Source organism: Rhinatrema bivittatum, chromosome 9 (genome assembly GCF_901001135.1).
Source record: "Rhinatrema bivittatum chromosome 9, aRhiBiv1.1, whole genome shotgun sequence".
Classification (NCBI taxonomy): Eukaryota; Metazoa; Chordata; class Amphibia; order Gymnophiona; family Rhinatrematidae; genus Rhinatrema; species Rhinatrema bivittatum.
Genome location: NC_042623.1, coordinates 185,875,496 through 185,896,849, shown reverse-complemented (window position 1 = coordinate 185,896,849; position 21,354 = coordinate 185,875,496). Strand labels below are relative to the sequence as shown.

The following is a 21,354-nucleotide window of genomic DNA, read 5'->3' as shown; positions in this document are numbered from 1 at the left end:
TGTTAAAATGTAAACCGATCCGATATGGTTATCTACTATGAAGGTCGGTATAAAAAACTGTTAAATAAATAAATAAATAAATAGTGATGTTGCATAAGTCATTAACAAATGAAATCATTCAGTTTTATTAGAACCAAATGGATTTGTTAACGTGGATAAACAGTTGATAGATTCGTGCAGTTGACTTGCAGTAGGTAAAGTGTGTTGAAATGCATTGTTAATATGAGGTATAGCAAACAACCAAGCCCCAGGTCACTTATCCTATGTTGTTGATCCGAAGCACAAAATGCTGGAAGAAGTTGCTGCTGCTGCTACTTTTGCAGATGAGTCCATTAGAAAATCCAACTTCCAGGAGCTGGCAAGGGAAGAGAGTCCTCTGTCTCACTGGCACCAGGCAACCCAAAATCCTCACAGAGCATTAATGACTTTTGGACATTGCACCAGGACAGCCTTCCCACTGCCCTGGGCTAGCGGGACCAGCATTCTGTCTGCACTCGTTAATTCAAAAAAATTGCATACTTTCTTTTCTTAAACTCACACTCAACCTTTAAATCTACTATCATTTGGGGAGCCCCTGTGGTTGAAGACGCCCAGGGATAGAAGACCCGCTCAACTGAGATGCTGATCCCCCCCCCCCCCCCCCCCCACCCCCGGAAGGGCGATCCGGTGTTATTTACTTTTTGGGAAGACAAAAGAAATTGCTTTTCAAGAACTGGGAGGAGGGCATTTTTCTGCCTCCTCTTCCTGCCCGTCAACGGACCTGTGAGACCTGCAGCTCCACCAAGGATGCCATCAAGAAAGGGCTTCCAACGGTAAGAACTCATCGGTAATCAGAGAGGACCACCCAATCGGAAACCCTGGGGAAGGAGAGACGTTCACTCTCTGTGCAAAGACATCCCACCTGGGAGGGGTTTTCCACCCACTCCAGGGACCCCTAACCTATGGGAACCACTGTTTAACTTCCTGGCCTGTAGAAAAGACTCTTGCACAGACAGAGGATATAGAGCCGCACGCCAACAGAGAGATAAAAAGGAAGCGAGCTGTGCAGCTGGAAATACATGTACTTATTGTGCAACCAAATCAACCTGTTTACAGTAAAGTATTCTTTCTGGATGGTCCTGGTGATTCCCTGAGGCCCCCAGCACACAGTACACTGAGGAAACTCACCTCACCCAGGGAAGTCAGCACAGGAAATCAGTCACCCCGCACCGGGACCTAAGAGGGCTCCTTCCTTCCCCCCGTCAGAAGAATCCACACCTTGGGGAGACAGAAGAGCTAGCCAGGGTCCCTGCCCCAAAGAGTATACAAATAACTTCATGGCCTCACCGTGCTGGATCTGTCAACCGGGGTAGGATTTACCGAATCTTGAAAACTGTGGCATATTTGTATAAAGATTAACGAAACTCAAATGCAAAAACCATTTTGAAAAATGTCCATGCTTTTGCATTTGTGAAGGGCTGGTTCTTTTGTTCTGACTGAATGCGTAATAACACTGCTAATCTAAGATTGAGACAGGGAAATATTGGCATGTCCTCTTCTCTCAAATCATCTCTTTCTTTCTCTTAATCTGAACGAGACATGAAAGGGTCTTAATTATGTGCACTTATGCAAAGCTGCTGGATTCATTTCTTGCCAATGAGAACGGCCTTCAGGGATTAAGCACCTGGTTCCCTCTGTCTCTTAAATATGCATTTTTTGGAAAGAAACAAACATATAATACAGATGATCATGTATATAACAGAATATTCTTCAGTAGGCAGGGTCTCCAGAAGTCAGGTTACACTGTCTTATAATTCTACAGATCCTTGGAGCTTGCCGGACAGACAGACAGCCAAGCCCCAGACGTTATGTGGGGAGAGGAAGATGGGGAAAACATGGGAATTTCTATTGGTCTTGCTCATTTCTTAGAGGTGCTGGATTCCTTCAAGTTAGGGATGTGTATTCACGTTGTTTTGTTGTGTTTCTTTGGACTAATACATTTTTTATGCATTTAAAATCAGATTTATTTTCATAATATCGATTTTGTATGCGTTCTCAACATATTTTACAAGTGCAAATAATGGAACAAAACAAAATTACAAAAGTGCAACGGAAAACACAAAACAAGAAAAATAAAATGCAAGAAATACAGTTTTTCCCATGCACAACCCTACTTTGGGTTAGGTGATAGGAAATAAGAAGCAGCGAGGAAGCTTTTCTTAGGGATGGTGACCTGAATTTTTCTTCTGAATCTACGTTAAGCAATTAGAGAAGAATATTCCTGTCTTCGAAACCCCTGCTATGACCTGCAGTAGTAAAGAAATCATAGAAACGTACATGAAAAGCCGTCTGAAAACAATATTTTATTGGCAAGCATAAAGGGTCAAATTTTTAAAAAGCCCGCCTGCGCAAAAACCGGGGGATACGCGTGTGGCCGGGACGTACGTGCACCGCGAGCAGTTTACAAAAGGCCCGGCCTCGTGCATATCCCCCAATACGCGCTGAAGTGCCAGGCTTTGTTAAAGGGGGCGGTCCGGGGGCCGACTGGGACAGTGGCCATTAGGCCCTGGCCCGGGGGAAGCGCGGGCTGGCAGCCAGCTGGCGGGCGTAACTTACTTCTGCCCATCAGAGCAGGTAAGTTATAAAACAAAAAAAAAAGGGTAGGTAGGTAGGGGTTAGGGGTCTGGGAGGAGAGGGGAAAAGGTAGGAAAGTTCCTTCCCCCATCACGTACGTGACCCCCTAAATCGACCCTAAAACGAAAGAGAACTTGAGAAGGAGCCACTTTCTCTTAAAGGGGTGTCAAGGGGAATTCGCCGTGGAAAGCCGCTAGTTGTCAGAGCTCAAAATATCATGAAAAAAACAGGAGCTAAAACACTTCCAGTAATTGCTTCTAATGATTTTGAGTTAGTTTGGAGAATAAATAGAGCCCGTGGCTTTCTGAAAGCAGACAGCTCGCTAACACTGCCTGCTCTGCCTGGGCATATTGCTTTCTGAGAAGATGACACTGAGATGTGTGTCAGGTGATCTCAGGGTCATCAGGCGGCACAATCAGCTCACACTCATTTGGGTGAAAATAGGAAACCAGCCGTTTAAAAAAGAAGATCTTCTATCACGCCGAGTCACACTCAGCAGCCAAGGACCTTCTATCACTACAAATCACATTCAACGGCCAATGATCTGACTCTCTAGCCTTCCAACTGCACTGACTGAGCAGCTAAAGTCTAGGACTGCTGTATACCCCACCTTTCCTGATGGTTACATTCTGCATAGTGGTAATGTCCTCCTCATACACATATTGAGGTGCATTCTTTAACCCTAGGAGTCTTTTAATTGGGTAGAAACAGTTACCCCACCTAAATTAGGTCTATCTGAGTAAGTAGATTTTTAGCCATCTGAAAGTTCATTAATCACGTATATTTTGGGATGGAGGAGGGAGGCATTTCAGAGGCCGGTTGGCAAACTATACACATACATTTAGGTGGTACTTTGCAAAGGGGTCGTGGTAGGTAAAACACTGTTTTGCACAACGAGGTGACCGTTATCTGATATGCAGGTACACTTATGAGATAGAACCTTGATACCGTCCCCGAGGGCACACATAATAAAATAATATTGCATCTGTTCTTCAAGATAGCTTTTACTTCTGAGGTCCAGATCTCCCTGTGGGGGCAAGCATAGTTTCAAGGTCCTTTTGCATTGGATACACAGCCCTTTCCAGTCTCTGTAAATAGCACTGATAATCTCCACAGTCTACAGCAGCAAAAATCGCACTGAGAAGACGTGGTTTCCAATTTCTTTACTGATAGTTGATCAGATGTGTGAAAATTGTTTACAGCTCTTTGATGTTAAGGTAAATTGATGTACAAAAATAAAGTTAATATATTTGTAATCTTCTTTAGTAAGATTACAAACATATTAAATCTTAGATCTCCTTCTGAAAACATCGAGTGAGGATTCTCCTCTCAAATGCAGGACACTTGAGTCAGCAGAAAAAACTATTGAACAATACCTACAACTCCTTCCCTCTCGTAATGAATGGGAATCCATTCCCAGGAGGAAGACACCTCTACTCCCAATGAACTGGAAACTGGGTCCCTGATACCAAAGGCACTCAGTCCCAAATTCTGACTCAAAAAGGGAAAAAATAAATAAGAGACAGGAAGGGTGGAAAAACTTCCTTGTCTCCAAGCGAGAGGATAATCACTGAGTAAAAATCAACTCAAAAGAGGATCTCCTTTGCGTTGGGTCATTGACTGAGCTATCCATCAGAGGTAAGAAAGAGAGCAACAAGTCTCCCCTACCCCTTAGTCTAACCTTACACAAGGGCTTACTCCCCAAATCCTCTGTGAAAGGATAGCAAGACTCCCAGAGAAAAAAGATTTCCAAAAAGTGGACTCAAAAAGAACAAATAAGCCAATATAGGTCAGACAAAAAGGCTCACTCCCAGAGGGCAACTCGGGAGAATCTTCTTAGATAAGTTAGCAAAAATAATTAACAGGAAGCAGGGACATCCGTGGATCGTATGGAGAAAGTAAAGATCCATAAGTACCAAGAGATACAATCAGATGATACTGGCACAATTTTATTGGGTGTCACTGGTCTAATTAAAAAGAATTTTCTAGCGCATCTTGATATGTTGTTGCCTGTTAAGATTGCAGCATATGAATTCCGGAAAGAGGCTCTCCTTGGCAAAATGCAAGTACTAAGAAGGGCGTTAGCAGTACATTTGAGAGATTGAGATCATCCCAATATGCCGTGGTTTACAAATGAGATTCATTCCTGTCAGGCCCAACAAACATTGTTTCCTCTTTCTGTCCTGTTCAGTTCTGGACGTAACCATTAGCAGGTTGGTTTCTCCTTGGAGCGCTGCAGAACGCCAACTGATGTTTTCATTGCACCTGTTTTACATTTTTCGTATCCCTTTCAAGGATAAAGTCAATGTCGTAGTTGGAAAATGTTCTGTTAGAAATTGATTCAGCTGAAAAACAGAATGAATTTGATTATTGAAACAGAGGATATAACGGCACATAAAGACCCAAGGCCTATTCAATCTGCTCATATTCTCATCTTGTTACAATTCCATTTTATCTTCACTTCTGCACCACTATCATGAATACCTATTCTTCTGACACTTAGATACAATGAGTTCCATATTCAGAAGAATTTAGAAGGATAATTCAGAAGTTATTCAGCTAAATGAATACTTGGGAACTTATCTGACTAAATTCTGGCTGGATAACATATTATTCAGCAAAAATTTGGGTAGAGGGAGGGCACTGTTGAGCGCAGATGACAACTGTTGCTCTGTAGTAGAGCTTTGTCGGTGACTCGCTCAATCCTCTCACATCCTCTTCATACTACCGCCTGAACATGCTGTGGTGGTTGGGGTTACTTTTTCTGAGTTATGGGTATCCACAGAACAAGAACAGGTAGAGAAAAATTGGGTAGAGAAAAATCAGGGCAGATTACCGATTATTAAAAGGAGACTGAGAGTGCTGGAGAGCAAAGTGTCATGGCAGGAAACAAGATACTACCTTCAGAGACCCTCACTGACTCTGCACTAGCTTTGAGAGAGTCTGGGAGCTCAGAGGTGATCTAGCAGCTTCTTAAATCCTCAATTGCAGAGGTAAGTGACAAACTTGATGGGCTCTCCTCCGGGTTGAAGAGCTGGAACATCGAGTCTCAGAGATTGAAGACTGGGAAACTAGAGCAGCTAATTCATTAGTACAGTTCCGTAAGCAGATGGCTAAGCTGAAAGCTAAAGTGTTGATCATTAAGACAGATCTCACCGCTGTAATATCCAGATTCTGGAGGTCCCAGAGGGAGAAGATGGGAGAGACATGTTAACCTTTATGAAAAAGGCTTTGCTGGAGATTCTGCAACTGGACAGTTTTGGGCCTGACCTGACAATTGATCATGAGCACCGTACAGGAGGAGACCCCAAAGCTGATTCTAATAAACCACGTACCTTTTTGCATAAGCTCCACTTGTTCCAGACTAAAGAGTAGATTTTCCATCGATCAAGGGAATTGGCACGTGCATGTGAGAAAATCAGTGTGTCCATGTGTGCACGCTAGGAAGTGCGCACACATGGACGTGTGTGCATACATTTGAAAATCTACCCCTATGTGCACATATACTGGACATAGGTCATTGACAAACAGATTTAAATAAATTCCTTTAAATGTATTAGTGTATTATAAATTAGACTAAACATTTCCACTCCTTATACAACTTTAAACAGCTTTAACATTATTAAGATGCAGACAGCAGTCCAGCAGAAGGATGGGAGCTATCTAATCTTTTGCACTGAATGCCATATGCTGTATGTATGCACCCAGTGCAAAGAGCTCTTGGTTCTCAGAGAACAAGTCCAGTCTCTGGAGACCAAAGTGTCTACCTGAAGGTATCAAAAGCATGTAAAAGATGGCCCACAAGGCATCATGGATCTCTAACCCATTACCTACATTGATCAGTAGAAGAGGGTAGATATGTAGAGGAGATCCAGTAATAGGTCCTGCACAGAATCAGCTGAGAACCCACAGGCTAGAGAACATAGAAGTATCAGCATCCAGAAAGAGGAAGAGCCAGGTCTGAAACTCAAGAGGCCAGAAGCTAGCCATGAGGGAGCAGATTTTAGTGGCAGGGCACAGCACTGGCATAGGCTTTTTCTTGGTTCTATTTATTTTATTTTTAATTTTATATACCGACATTCTTGTATAATATACATATCATACCGGTTTACATTCTAGAGAGCAATTACTTCCTTAGGCAATAAGAACATAAGAACATAAGAAATTGCCATGCTGGGTCAGACCAAGGGTCCATCAAGCCCAGCATCCTGTTTCCAACAGAGGCCAAACCAGGCCACAAGAATCTGGCAATTACCCAAACACTAAGAAGATCCTATGCTACTTATGCAATTAATAGCAGTGGCTATTCCCTAAGTAAACTTGATTATGGACTTCTCTGCCAAGAACTTATCCAAACCTTTTTTGAACCCAGCTATACTAACTGCACTAAATATATCCTCTGGTAACAAATTCCAGAGCTTAATTGTGCGTTGAGTGAATTTTCTCTGATTAGTCTTAAATGTGCTACTTGCTAACTTCATGGAATGCCTCCTAGTCCTTCTATTTTCCAAAAGTGTAAATAACCGATTCACATCTACTCTTTCAAGACTTCTCATGATCTTAAAGTCCTCTATCTTATCCCCCCTCAGCCATCTCTTCTCCAAGCTGAACAGCCCTAACCTCTTCAGCCTTTCCTCATAGGGGAGCTGTTCCATCCCCTTTATCATTTTGGTTGCCCTTCTCTGTACCTTCTCCATCGCAACTATATCTTTTTTGAGATGTGGTAAACAGAATTGTACACAGTATTCAAGGTGCGGTCTCACCATGGAGCGATACAGAGGCATTACAACATTTTCCGTTTTATTCACCATTCCCTTTCTAATAATTCCTAACATTCTGTTTGCTTTTTTGACTGCTGCAGCACACTGAGCCGACGATTTTAAATTATTCTCCACTATTATGCCTAGATCTTTTTCCTGGGTGGTAGCTCCTAATATGGAACCTAACATCATGTAACTCCAGCAAGGGTTATTTTTCCCTATATGCAACACCTTGCACTTGTCCACATTAAATTTCATTTGCCATTTGGATGCCCAATCTTCCAGTCTTGCAAGGTCTTCCTGCAATATATCACAATCTGCTTGTGATTTAACTACTCTGAACAATTTTGTGTCATCTGCAAATTTGATTATCTCACTCGTCGTATTCCTTTCCAGATCATTTCTATATATATTGAAAAGCACCGGTCCAAGTACAGATCCTTGTGGCATTCCACTGTTTACCCTTTTCCACTGAGAAAATTGACCATTTAATCCTACTCTCTGTTTCCTGTCTTTTAACCAATTTGTAATCCATGAAAGGACATTGCCTCCTATCCCATGACTTTTTAGTTTTCTTAGAAGCCTCTCATGAGGGACTTTGTCAAACACCTTCTGAAAATCCAAATACACTACATCTGCTGGTTCACCTTTATCCACATGTTTATTAACCCCTTCAAAAAAATGAAGCAGAATTAGTCAAGACTTCCCTTGGGTAAATCCATGTTGACTGTGTTCCATTAAACCATGTCTTTCTTTATGCTCTACGATTTTGATCTTGAGAACAGTTTCCACTATTTTTCTCTGCACTGAAGTCAGGTTCACTGGTCTATAGTTACCCGGATTGTCCTGAAGCCTTTTTTAAATATTGGGGTTACATTGGCCACCCTCCAGTCTTCAGTTACAATGGATGATTTTAATGATAGGTTACAAATTTTAACTAATAGACCAGAAATTTCATTTTTGAGTTCCTTCCATACCCTAGAATGCATATTATCCGGTCCAGGTGATTTGCTACTCTTTAGTTTGTCAATCTGGCCTATTACATCTTCCAGGTTCACAGTGATTTCGTTCAGTTTGTCTGACTCATCAACCCTGAAAACCATCTTCGGAACTGGTATCTCCCCAACATCCTCATTAGTAAACATGGAAGCAAAGAATTAATTTAGTCTTTCTGCAATGGCCTTATATTCCCTAAGAGCCCCTTTAACCCCTTGGTCATCCAACGGTCCAACCGACTCCCTCACAGGTTTCTTGCTTCGGATATATTTTTAAAAGTTTTTATTATGAGTTTTTGCCTCTATGGCCAACTTCATTTCAAATTTTCTCTTCGCCTGTCTTATCAATGTTTTACACTTAACGACAATGCTTATGTTTTATCCTATTTTCTTCAGATGGATCCTTCTTTCAATTTTTGAAGGATTTTTTTTGGCTAAAATAGCCTCTTTCACCTCACCTTTTGACCATGATGGTAATCGTTTTTCCTTCCTTCCACCTTTCTAAATGTGTGGAATACATATGGACTGCGCCTCTAGGATTGTATTTTTAAACAATGTCCATGCCTATTGAACACTTTTAACCTTTGCAGCTGCACCTTTCAGATTTTTTCTATTTTCCTCATTTTATCAAAGTTTCCCTTTTGAAAGTTTAGTGTTAGAGCTGCAGATTTACTTATTGTCCCTCTTCCAGTTATTAGTTTAAATTTAATCATGTTATGATCATTGTTGCCAAGTGGCCCCTCCACCGTTACTTCTCTCACCAAATCCTGCATTCCACTAAGAATTAAATCTAAAATAGCTCCCTCTCTTGTTGGTTCCTGAACCAATTGCTCCACGAAACAGTCATTTATTACATCCAGGAACTTTATGTCTCTAGCAAGTTCTGATGTTACATTTACCCAGTCAATATTGGGGTAATTGAAATCTCCCATTATTATTGCACTGCCAAATTGGTTAGCTTCCCTGATTTCTTAGCATTTCATCATCTGTCTGACCATTTTGTCCAGGTGGACGGTAGTATACTCCTATCACTATACTCTTAGCCAACACATGGGATTTTTACCCATATAGATTCTACTGAGCATTTAGTCTCTTGTATGATCTTTTTCCAGTTGAACTCTATACCCTCCCGGACATAAAGTGCCACACCCCAACCAAGTTGATCCTCCCTATCATTGCGATATAATTTGTACCCTGATATAGCACTGTCCCATTGGTTATCCTCCTTCCACCAAGTCTCTGTGATGCCAATTATGTCAATCTCATCATTTGCTGCTATACACTCTAACTCTCCCATCTTACTTCTTAGACTTCTGGCATTGGCATACAGACATTTCAAAGTGTGTTTTTTGTTTGTATTAACAACCTGCTTTTCAGTTGTTAGGGATAATTCGGAAATCATTAGCTTCGGTGATTTTTTACATATAGGCACATGGACTACATTTGCTTTTACTGGAACCTCTCTGTTAGGATGCCCTAACTCTCCTGTTTCATTAGTATCCTTCAAAGATACATTTCTCTGAACCATGCACTGCTGAGTGACTGTCTGCTTTCCCCCTTGTTCTAGTTTAAAAGCTGCTCTATCTCCTTTTTCAAAGTTAGTGCCAGCAGCTTGGTTCCACTCTGGTTAAGATGGAGCCCATCCTTTTGGAAAAGTCTCCCCCTTCCCCAAAAGTTTCCCCAGTTCCTTACAAAACTGAATCCCTCTTCCCTGTACCATCGTCTCATCCACGCATTGAAACTCTGGAGCTCTGCCTGCCTCTGGGGACCTGCACGTGGAACAGGAAGCATTTCAGAGAATTCTACCCTGGAGGTTCTGGATTTCAGCATCCTATCTAAAATCCTAAATTTGGCTTTCAGAACCTCTCTCCCACATTTTCCTATGTCGTTGGTGCCCACATGTACCACAACAGACCTCACGAGTCACCTATTTAGGTGACTCGTGAGGTCTGCCACCTTCGCACCGGGCAGGCAAGTTACCAGGCAGTCCTCACGTCCACCAGCCACCCTGCTATCTACATTTCTAATAATTGAATCACCAGCTATGATGGCCAGCCTAACCCTTCTCTCCTGGGCAGTAGCCCTGGGAGACTTGTCCTTAGTGCGAGAGGACAATACATCACCTGGAGAGCAGGTCCTTGCGACAGGATCACTTCCTGCTACACCAGGGTGATGTTCTCCTACTGGGAGACCTTTCTGATCCAAGGCAGCACTGGGGCTGCCAGACTGGATTTGAGACTTGGCTACTATGTCCCTGATGGTCTCATCAATGTACCTCTCTGTCTGCCTCAGCTCTTCCAAGTCTGCTACTCTAGCTTCCAGAGATCGGACTCGTTCCCTGAGAGCCAGGAGCTCTTTGCACTAAGTGCACACATACAATTTCTCACCGGCGGGTAAAAAATCATACACGTGACACTCAATGCCAAAAGAGTGGAAAGCCCCCCTCTTGTTGCTGGACTGCTGCCTTCATCTTAGTTTTATTGAGTTCCTAGTTAAGTTTAGGATACTAAGGGAGTTGGAATGAGAGAACTTTATATTTACAGGTGAATTTACTAATTAATCAGCTATTGTCCTACAATCTGCAAGAAATTTTCAAGCAAGGACCACAGGGTTCTGTGAGATACAGTGGTCCTTGGTCATTCAGTCCCTTGAAAACGATGAGGAGCAGTTTGAACCTTGATCTGAAATGGATTGGGAACCCATGCAGATTGGCCAGCCTAGGTGTAATATGATCCCTAAAGCTGCAGCTACCAATGAGTCTGGAAGCCTCAAGACCCATTTCTGTGATAGGCTGATGTACAGAGAGTTGCAGTAGTCTAGATGAGAGAAGATGAATGCATAGACTACAGTAACTAAATTGGTGAGGGAAGGCTATGGCTCTAACTGGTGAATGCATCATAGCTGCCAGCAGGATGTTTAAGCAATGGATGAGATTTGGTCTTGCAGCATTAAGAGCTGAGTATCACATCAAGGCTCATCACTCTGGAGTTTGTTTAAAAGGGTACATCAGTTTGCAGAAATGGAGGACAGTGTGACCAGATAGAGGGCTTCATGACCCAGGGAAGTTTGATCTTATGAGGATTCAGTTGATCCTATTTTGGATAAACCACTGATATTTTCCTAGACTACTGTTTGCTTTTGCAACTGCTTCTTGTCAATTTGAGCATAATGGAATCATCAACTGGATATCATCTTAATACCTATAGCTGGTGACACCGAGGCTATGCAGTAGCAAAGCAAAGGGACAGACATAGAACATACGGGGGACAACCCTGGAGGACACCACAGCATAACCTCCAGGACACAGAGCAATTGGAAGGACTAGGGGGCATTCCATGAAGTTAGCAAGTAGTACATTTAAGACTAATCAGAGAAAATTCTTTTTCACTCAATGCAGAATTAAGCTCTGGAATTTGTTGCCAGAGGATGTGGTTAGTGCAGTTAGTGTAGTTGGGTTCAAAAAAGGTTTGGATAAGTTCTTGGAGGAGAAGTCCATTAACTGATATTAATCAAGTTTACTTAGGGAATAGCCACTGCAATTATTGGCATCAGTAGCATAGGATCTTCTTGGTGTTTGGATACTTGCCAGGTTCTTGTGGCCTGGTTTGGCCTCTGTTGGAAACAGGATGCTGGGCTTGATGGACCCTTGGTCTGACCCAGCATGGCAATTTCTTATGCTCTTATATTCTTAACATCACAAATTGCTCCCACTCCAGCAGAAAGGATGCAAACTACTGTAGGCACGGTCACCTAGCCCCAAGTCAATCCTGTGTTCGAGCATGTTGAAAGCCGCAGTGAACTCAAATGGGAACAGCAGAGATCTCACGCAGGTCATCATGGGTTGTTCCGACAGTGAGGAGTGGACAGTGTCTCCCAGTGGTCCCCCTTCAGCAGGGAGGAAGGACAGGATTCTAGGAGGCATGTGATGCGCCGTTGCCCTCAAGCCAGAGACGATACTTTTTAATTTGCAGGGGGCAACCTCTGTGAAGGTGAATAGCCAGGGTTTGGGGTTGGTGAGGCTCTGGGGTGGTTATGAAAACCTTAACACTTGTTTTCTCTTGGAAGAAATCAGCAAAGGAGCTGCATGCAAACTAGAGGTGAATATCGAGGGAGGTCTGCTTGAGACTGGTTTCAGTAAATCATTTACCACCTGGAAGAACCTTTTTGGTTGATTTCTGGAAGCTGCCAGGATGGGTGAGAAAAATCTCCTTTTTGGCTGCTGTAATTGCCTGAGAGTAGATTTTAAAGTGGTCACGACATAGGGATTTGGCGGTCAGCTCTTATGTCTTTACGTTCCCTAAAACGAGCATAATGCATAGCAATGTAGGTGAACATGGCACAGATGTTAATTGTGTAACTCTCTTTCTCGGGGTCCTCTCTGGGCAAAGCTAAGCTAAGGACAACCTTTGAGTACTGCAGAGCACTAGCCAGCTCAGTGCAGTCCTGGATTCAGGATTCTTACAATGGGGGGGAGGGGGGAGCGGTTAAAAGGGCCAAAGGGATTTTATTATTTTTAAATCACAGTCACTTAAACAGCCCACTCAATGGGGGGCGTGCTCCAAAGGAAACATATTTGCAGAAGACAAGAATAGGAAGATAAAAACAAAAAAAAAATGAAAGAGACTCAGCCAGCACTCAGATGGAAAAAGAGAGAAAGTGGCAGGAAAAAAACAGAGAACAAATTTCTGCTAAACTTAAACGATTCACTTAACAAAAAGATACCAATGTCTATAATTTAAATAATGGAAAACAATATAATGTATATAATACAATGTCTATAATTTAAAAATGGAAGCTCTAATTATAACTGATGTAACTACACAGGTAGAACATAAAAAATGTGAACCAGTACACACAAAAATCTCTTAAATATGTTACATTAATATACTTTTTAATATGAGTTTTGTGTTAGCTGGTTATGTGGATCGTTTAAGTTTAGCAGAAGTTTATTTCTCTTCAGCTTTGGTTTGTTTTTTTTTCCCCCTCCACACAAAACAGTTTGCAGAGATTTAACAACCCACAAGCACAACCAACACAGTTACTCGGGATGCTCGAGCGAGGTTGCAGGAAGATCTGGGACTTCCCCCTTGTTCCCGCTGGGCCCTGTCGCGCTCAGAAACCCAGCGGGAAGCTGTGGCACTCCCCCTTCTCCCACCTGCAAGAGGGAAACACGGAACTGGTTTCCAGCAGAACACTGGAACAGCCTCCTTTTCCCAGCGACTGGGATAGAAACCTCCTTGCACCACTGACTGCAGCTGGAACCCGCCTGAAAGCCACAGAAGAGCAGAAGAGGAAAGCAAACTGCCCTCCCTCCTCCAGCCGCTTAGGAAGCCCCACTCCCTTCCTGCCTCTCCCTAGCTTCTCTCGACAATGTCTCCCCCTAGTGACTCCTGAAGTCACCTGTAGGGCTTCCGACTAAGGACCCACCTTGCAGGAGATGGACCCTGACAATCACTTACAAACCTTATGTGCCCCTGGACACTCCTATTTCTGGAAATTTTAATTTAAGGGAGTCCCAAAACTGTCCCTTACTATTAGGCATCAGCGTTGTCTCCATAGACACTGTCTGTGATGTCAGAGTAGAGTAGGAGTGGTAGAGGAGGTCTGATGCTCTCCAGTGAGAGTTGTCATGAGTTTAACAAGACTCCAGGATTCCTCAAGGCATCTCTCTGGCTATGAGAGGTGCTGGAGGGTGGACTCTCTACAGGGAAAGGAATGTCAGTCCTGCCTCCTGTTCTGGGAAGGTGACTGGGGACCAAGGTTGAGGTGTCAAGGCCTTCAGGTCTTGGGATCCAAAAGGAATTTCTAAGATCTGCTGAAGGTCCAAGAAAGGTATCCAAGAAGAAGACAGTTAAGCTCCCTACTCCTTATTCTCTAAGAAGGATTTCTTCACAGGCTGGTCCTTTGTGGGAGTCAGAGAGAAGACTGCCAAACAGAGGAAGGTCCCAAGAATTATTGTCTGAAAAAAGGAGTCAGCCAGAAACTCAACTGTGTTTGTTTATTGGAAAAGAGAGAGAGAGCTGCATTCAGAGAAGCAGAAAGCAGACCCAGAAGAGGCACCCAGGGAGGGTACGACTGTGTCACGGAATAAGGCCACATACACCTTAGTTTTAGGTACTGACTGCGCACTAAGCCATAGTGTACCTGCTTTGACTTTGGTTTCCTACAATCAAGATACCAGTAAAGGATTATTTATTTATTTGATTTATATTTTGCTTTTTCAGGCACTTCAAAGACGGTAAGCGATGAGGGTTGAGGAGGCACTAACGGGAATCCCAGAGTTGAAGGGCATGGAGGAGCTCTGGTCAGCGATAAGAGGGAGCCCCGAGAAGGCGAGAAATCTCGGTGGAAGGCAGGTTCACAAAGGCCGAAGAGAAAGAGAGAGCAGAAATGGTAAAACCAAAGAGCTGATGCTTAAGCACCTCCAGCCTTAGAATGAGGGCCCCTCTTGTTTTACCCCGGTAAAAGGTACCTGAGTCTTTACTCTTTGAAAGGACGACAAGAACAAAGAACAACTGAAATTTACCACCTTACCTGGAGTAAAATCCCGTTTCCAATTGTGACGTCTGTGAGATTAAGGCGGGAGGATAACTTCAGTGATAAAATCAGGTGGATCCTCTCTGCACGAGAAAGAAAGAAGAAAAATGGGGTAACGTTCTCTTCAAAGCAGCAAGTTGTAAGGAGCCTGGCATTTAGCCTGCAAACAGACGACAGAGCGTTTCTCAGGAAAGTCAAGGCGCTTTGCCTTGGATATGTGCACCCTCCGTGAGAGTCTCTCAGGAACGCTTACTGTGAGTGCCTGTAAAAGCAGGTTACCCGCACATGCTCACAAAGATCCCCACTGGGGCTATTTTTAGAGCCAAGTAAGAACTTAAAAATGGGTTTTAGGCACGTAAGTTGCTTTGACGCTTACTCCCACTGTGGGCAAGTGGGATATTTATTTATTTATTTATTTAGCATTTTTATATACCGACATTCTCGATACAAATATCAAATCAGGTCGGTTTACATAAAACAAAACTATCGCGGTGAGGCGTTACAATAAACGGAGTTTCAGAACATGAGAATAAATATTAAATAGACAACAGTGACTCTTCGAATAACGAGCATATATATAGTAAATAACATGTAGTAAAATAGATAATAGCGTAAATAACTAACTTGTGATAAAATAAATAATAAATAGAAAGTATAATATATATATATATATATATAGACAACAGTAACTCGTCAAAAAAAATGTGAGAACATGTAGGAAATAACTCTTGCAGCGTTTGTCAGAGCGGTATGTGACCGGGTGCTAGTTCAACAAAGAATCGCATCAACACTGCTCACACAAGTGACTTATGAATCACAAGTGACAAGTCGGGATTCGGTGTGTTTACTCATGTTCCTTCATCCTTGAAAATCAGCAAAAGTATATAGAGCCAAGTTTCTGGTTCAACAAGCCCCTGAGGCAGCTCGGCAGAGCGAAACTCGGCCAGAGTCGGGCAAGTTTCAATAAAGTCCATTTTAACCGATCCATCCTTTCATTCTTCTGCTGTCCGCTACATTGGATTGGTTACCGGTTTGTTTTCTTGGACCAAAAAAAATGTGAGAACATGTAGGAAATAACTAAAGAATAAATGATGAGCTAATTTGTGATGTCCAGATGAGGTGTAATCGGGCCTTGAAGAGAAGAGATGTGGGATATGAATTCCCTTGCAGATGGTCATGGTTGTAGTAGTCCTGAGTAGGCGCACCTCCCCGGAAAAGCTACTGCACATATTGTGAGGGTTTGCTAATGGTGGCTATGCTCTTCTATTAGATTTCATTTTTGATATGCTGTTGCATTGTTAAGCATGGAATTATATTGCTCCGCTGCGGCCATGCATTTCCAACTTGAAAGTTATAATTTTGGAAACTGTGGTCAGTTTGATTGCTTGGGAGGTGATGGGGCTTTAGATAGTAGGGTGGGGGGAGAGAGGGGAGTCGGCTAGAGTAGAAACCAAATGGATCGGACTGCCAAAAAATTGTACCCCTAGCAGGTTTGTATCTAAATATTATTTCCTACAGAATTTCATTCTAAATAATGCACTTTGTGAGCAGTTCTCTTCTCTCCACTGAGTCCTGTGGGATCAGCCCCTCAAAAGCAATCACAATGTTAGCTTACATTAAGGGAATAGTGAGGAAATCTCGGAGTTCTGTACTGTAGCATTTGGGAATTAAGGAGGCAGTAACTGCCCATAGAGAATGTCGGCAGATAGATGCATAAGTTACAGCAATATTCAAAGCAGACCAGAGCACCTATAAATGACCCCACCAAAGCTACCTACACACAATTACACACACACATTTTTTGAGGAAATTTACACGCTTGAAAGTACAAAAGTATTCGCAGAAGTCCAAACCCCTCTCCCAATTCCATTCTCCCATAGCTCCTCCACACAGTCCGGGTGACTTTACACGCATTCAGGACATCTCCGAATATGTTTATACTTGCAAATCAGGCGGACAAGTATATAACAGGTCATTTCCACTGTAAAACATCATTTTGCCACCTGTAGTATTGCCTTTGCAAATTACCCTAAGAACATACCATACTGGTTCATACCAAGGGTCCATCAGGCCCAGTATCCTGTTTCCAATAATGGCCAATCCCTGGCAAGTACCCCAAAATTAAACAGCTGGTTAAAATGCTTATAGTCGTTCTACAATTCTTCCCCTTTCATATCCAAGTTATTTTTCCATGTTTTTTGTAACTTTCTCACATCCAAAATATTGTTATAATATTTGTTAAGTTTCATACTATATTTGTTCTTGTATTGGGAAATGTTCTTTACTTTGTTACTCTCTGCCTTTACTCACATTGTTAATTGTAAACCGGGTTGATGTGATTCCTATCATGAAACTCGGTATAATAAAAATAACAAATAAATAAATATAAATAAATAGATTTCAAGTTACTATTGCTTATTAATTAATAGCAGTTTCTGGACTCCTCTAGGAATATAACCTCTGGCAAAATTCCAGAGCTTAATTATGCACTGAGTGAAAAAGAATGTTCTTCAATTTGTTTTAAATGAGCTACTTGCAAACTTCATGGAGTACCCCCTGGTCCTTCTATTATCTGAGAGAGTAAATAACCCATTTACATTAACTTGTTCACGTCCTTTCGTGATTTTGTAGATTTCTATCATATCCCATCTCAGTCATTTCCTCTCCAAACTGAACAGCCCTAACCACTTTAGCCTTTCTTCATAGGGAAGCCAATCCATGCCTTTTATCATTTTGGTCTTCCTTCTCTGTACTTTCTCCAGTGCAACTACAGTATATCTTTTTTGAGATGCGGCAACCAGCATTGCACACAATATTCAAGATGTGGTCTCACCATGGAGCGATACAGAGACATTATGACATCCTCCGTTTTATTCACCATTCCCTTCCTAATAATTGGACCTCAACCAACCGGAGGTGAACAAATAGATCACCACCAGTCATCAATTAACAAAAACAGCAAACTGATCTCCGGTACTTCAAATCACTAAACACATATAGCTTCTGTAATACTCAAAACTTTTAATTTGACAAAAAAAATAGTTAAGAAATGGTGCGTTCATATACGCTCTGCACTAGCAGGGAGGTCATGCTTAATACTGAGAAATAAGAATCACTGGGGTAGATTTTAAGACCTACATGCGGGCGTACATGTGCCTGTGCTTCCCGGCCACGCACATGTAGACCCGATTTTATAACATGCGTGTGCAGGTGCGCGCATGTTATAAAATCAGGGGTCAGCGCGTGCAAGGGGGTGCACAATTGTGCACCTTGCGCATGCCGAGCCTGCGCTGAGCCGCGCTGCCTTCCCCGTTCCCCCTAACCTAAGCTTCCCAGCCCTTTCCCTAACCTTTCCCCCCTAGCCCTACTCTAAACCCCCCAAATTCTTATCATACTTTTTACGCCTGCCTGGAGGCAGGCACAGGTTTATTTATTTTTTATTTATTTATTTATGTATTTATTTAAAGTCTTTTATATACCGGGGTATAGCAAGCTGCCTTCACTCCGGTTTACATTTTAACAAATTACAAATAATAGATGGTATAACTGAGTGGCTTATTAACAGAAATCATTATAACATTCAAAGAACAAACAACATAAACAGATTAAATATAGGTCGTGCAGAATGCAAGAAGTGTACAATAGATTGCAAAAAAGTACTTGATACATATGTTACAGAATAACATGAGAGAATTGGGATACTCTTTCTAGGGTAGAGTTAAGAAAGGAACGGGAGGATTATATCTCAGGGATCGGTCGGGGGTCGGTCGGAGTCAAGCTAGGTTGAATGAAATAATCTTCAAACATCTCAAACAAAGTACTAACAAAAATAATCATAATATTTTAAGGGGTCTGTGGTAGGGGGTGGATTGTCGAGGAACAGGGAGGGTGAGGTATTCGTAGAGAGATTAGTGCCTTTATAATTGGGAGGGAAAATGTTTTAGAGCGGTTGCGTTTGGCTTAGCCAACACCATCTGGAAATGATTGTCTGAATAACCATGTTTTGATTTCCTTTTTGAATGTTTTGAGGTCGCTGAGTGTGCTTAGGTGATCTGGTAAGGAGTTCCATAATTTTGGACCAGCAATTGAGAGGGCTCTATTCCTAGTGTTGGAAAGCTTTGCTGAAGGAAGAGGGGGTATGACTAGGTGTAGTTTGTTGGAGGTTCTCGTCGTTCTTTGTGATTTGTGTAACTGAATCATGTTGTCGAACTGAATCACGTGCCAGGTTGCGCACGCCAGCAGCCTGCCGGCACGTGATCCTCCAACACAGCAGCAAATGGCCGCTGTGTCCGAAGCCTCTGGCCCCGCCCCCACCCTGCACCACCCCTGAACCACCCCACCCCGTCCCTGCCCTGCCCCGGACTGTCCCTTCAGTAAAGCCCTGGGACTTAGACGTGTCCCGGGGCTTTACGCGCTTCGCCGGGCCGTTATATAATAGGCCCGGTGCGTATAAGGCACTCTATGTGCATAGAGCTTTTAAAATCCAGCCCACTGTGTTTAATCATTCATCCTTGAAAAAAACATACAAATTGTCCGGAAGGTTTGATTGAAATACTCAGCAAGTGATTTATGCAATTGTCTGTCCTTGCAATAAGATCTATATTGGACAAATTAAATGACAGATTCTTTATAGAGTGATGGAACATAAAAGCTATATTGGGACCTTAAAAAAATAAACCCCATTAGCAGAACACTGGATTTCAACACAACTGGTTTAAAAATTTGTTATTACGTGTCACGTTCTCTTGAAGCAAAGAAGAGAAATCACTTGAGTATTTCACTATGACAGAGTCACCATAAGCGGAATACAAATATTTTAAATAAATAAATAATATGGCAACAGTGATTTATTTTCCCTTGGAAAACATTATTTCCTGTAGATATAAATCAAGAGATTGAATGGAGTTCTTTTTTTTATAACGATAGGGAGTTTTTCTTAACTGTGCAGTGATTGGATTGGGGGATCTATGTGATGAACGTCAAGTTGTATTTAAACGGCGATATGGGATGGAGTACCATTGAGTCTAGTTGTATCTTTTAACGGAGATACATGCATATTATTTCAGCTGGTGAGTGACTTTAAAAATATTTGGGGGCCTGAAGAGTTCACATGTAGAAGCATAGACAGTTTGATGCAGCTTCGAAGTTTTGTCTTTTTTTTTTCATAGCTATTGCAGGAAAATTGCTATGGAGGTTTTCTCTACATGGTGAAGCAGTGGAAATAGACAAGAGGTCGCTGAAGGAGAGACTTTTTCTACAAGCCTACAAGATAAGTGTGGTCTTTAATATTGGTATATTTTAAACTGCCAGTTTGTGAAATTATATAACGAATATTCCCCTGATGAAGCCTCAATGATGGTGAAGCCAGGTCCCTTGGAGAATATTAATAGGGGCTTGTAAACTTGGGAAATGTTAAATGAGTATTGAAATTTTACTTTGAAATCGGATATCAGTCACTAAAGAGTTTTTGCACTTTTGGATTTATATGTTTTTGAAATGTTGCATTTTTTGAGTGTTTGTAACACTCAAAAGATAAAGGCTATTTCTTACTATTGAGTGTAAGCTCCCAGCCAGGGCAAAGACAATATTAACGCACTGTTTCTTCACTTTCTATGTATTTTTTTCAAATTAAAAATATTGCGTTCTACAGAAGCTACAGGCGTCTAGGAATCTGACGTACGGGAGATTGATTTTTGTTGTTTTTGTTATTGTCAACAGTGTTATAACAATGATGATGACCAGTGGTGCTGACTGGTAGGGATATTTCTCAGATAAATTACCTATAAGGTTCCAAACAGCCAACTCAAAAAGTGCTAAAATTCTCAGCTACTTTGGGATTTAGGTCCAGGTGTCTGAATTCCAGAGCAGACTTCTAATGCGAGTGAGTGATTGTTTCCTGAAGCTTCCAGTTGGCTGGGTTGACTGTTCTCAGTAATCCTATTGACATCAGATGAATCACCAACAGGTAACTGTTCATCCATCCCCACAGCTAGAAATAGAGAAATATGCACACTGGCAGACAGCGATCACTAGTGCTGCTCATTTGTAGCCAGCTACTGTGCTGTCATAGATCTTACTCAGGCCTAGAGCAACTAAGTCACAAAGGTTTACCATGGGAGGTGTCCCATTATCACAGGGGGGTTGTTACCCACCCCCGAAGAAATATTGCGACTCTGACGCATTCTTTTGTCTCACAGCCAAATACCATGGTGCAAACATTTTCACCTAGTGGCCCTTTAATGCAAACGGTGGCCCCAACCTCAAGAAAATGCCAATGCCTTAAATAGCCCCCCCCCCCCCAAAAAAAAGTTTCGCGTCCACAAGGGTTGTCACCATGCAACTACATTGACACTTATTTTTCACTTTTGGGGACTTGGGGCCACCTTGAGTGGTGGCCTTGGGTTGATATAGGGGTCAACACTGACCCCCCCCCCCCCTCAACCTCCCCA

At 42.2% G+C, this 21,354-nt stretch overlaps 1 protein-coding gene across 1 annotated transcript in view; it reads right to left on the bottom strand.

The window, feature by feature from the left end:
* Nucleotides 1-1,993: 1,993 nt before the first annotated feature.
* LOC115099608 (mucin-16-like) overlaps nt 1,994-21,354 on the bottom strand; it is a 73,202-nt gene continuing 53,841 nt past the window's right edge. The window contains exons 6-7 of the mRNA XM_029617341.1: nt 14,903-14,988; nt 1,994-4,958 (exon numbers count right to left, since the gene is read on the bottom strand). Coding sequence (XP_029473201.1) covers nt 4,884-4,958; nt 14,903-14,988 — 161 coding nt within the window. The 3' untranslated portion in view covers nt 1,994-4,883. The remainder of the gene's footprint in view (nt 4,959-14,902; nt 14,989-21,354) is intronic.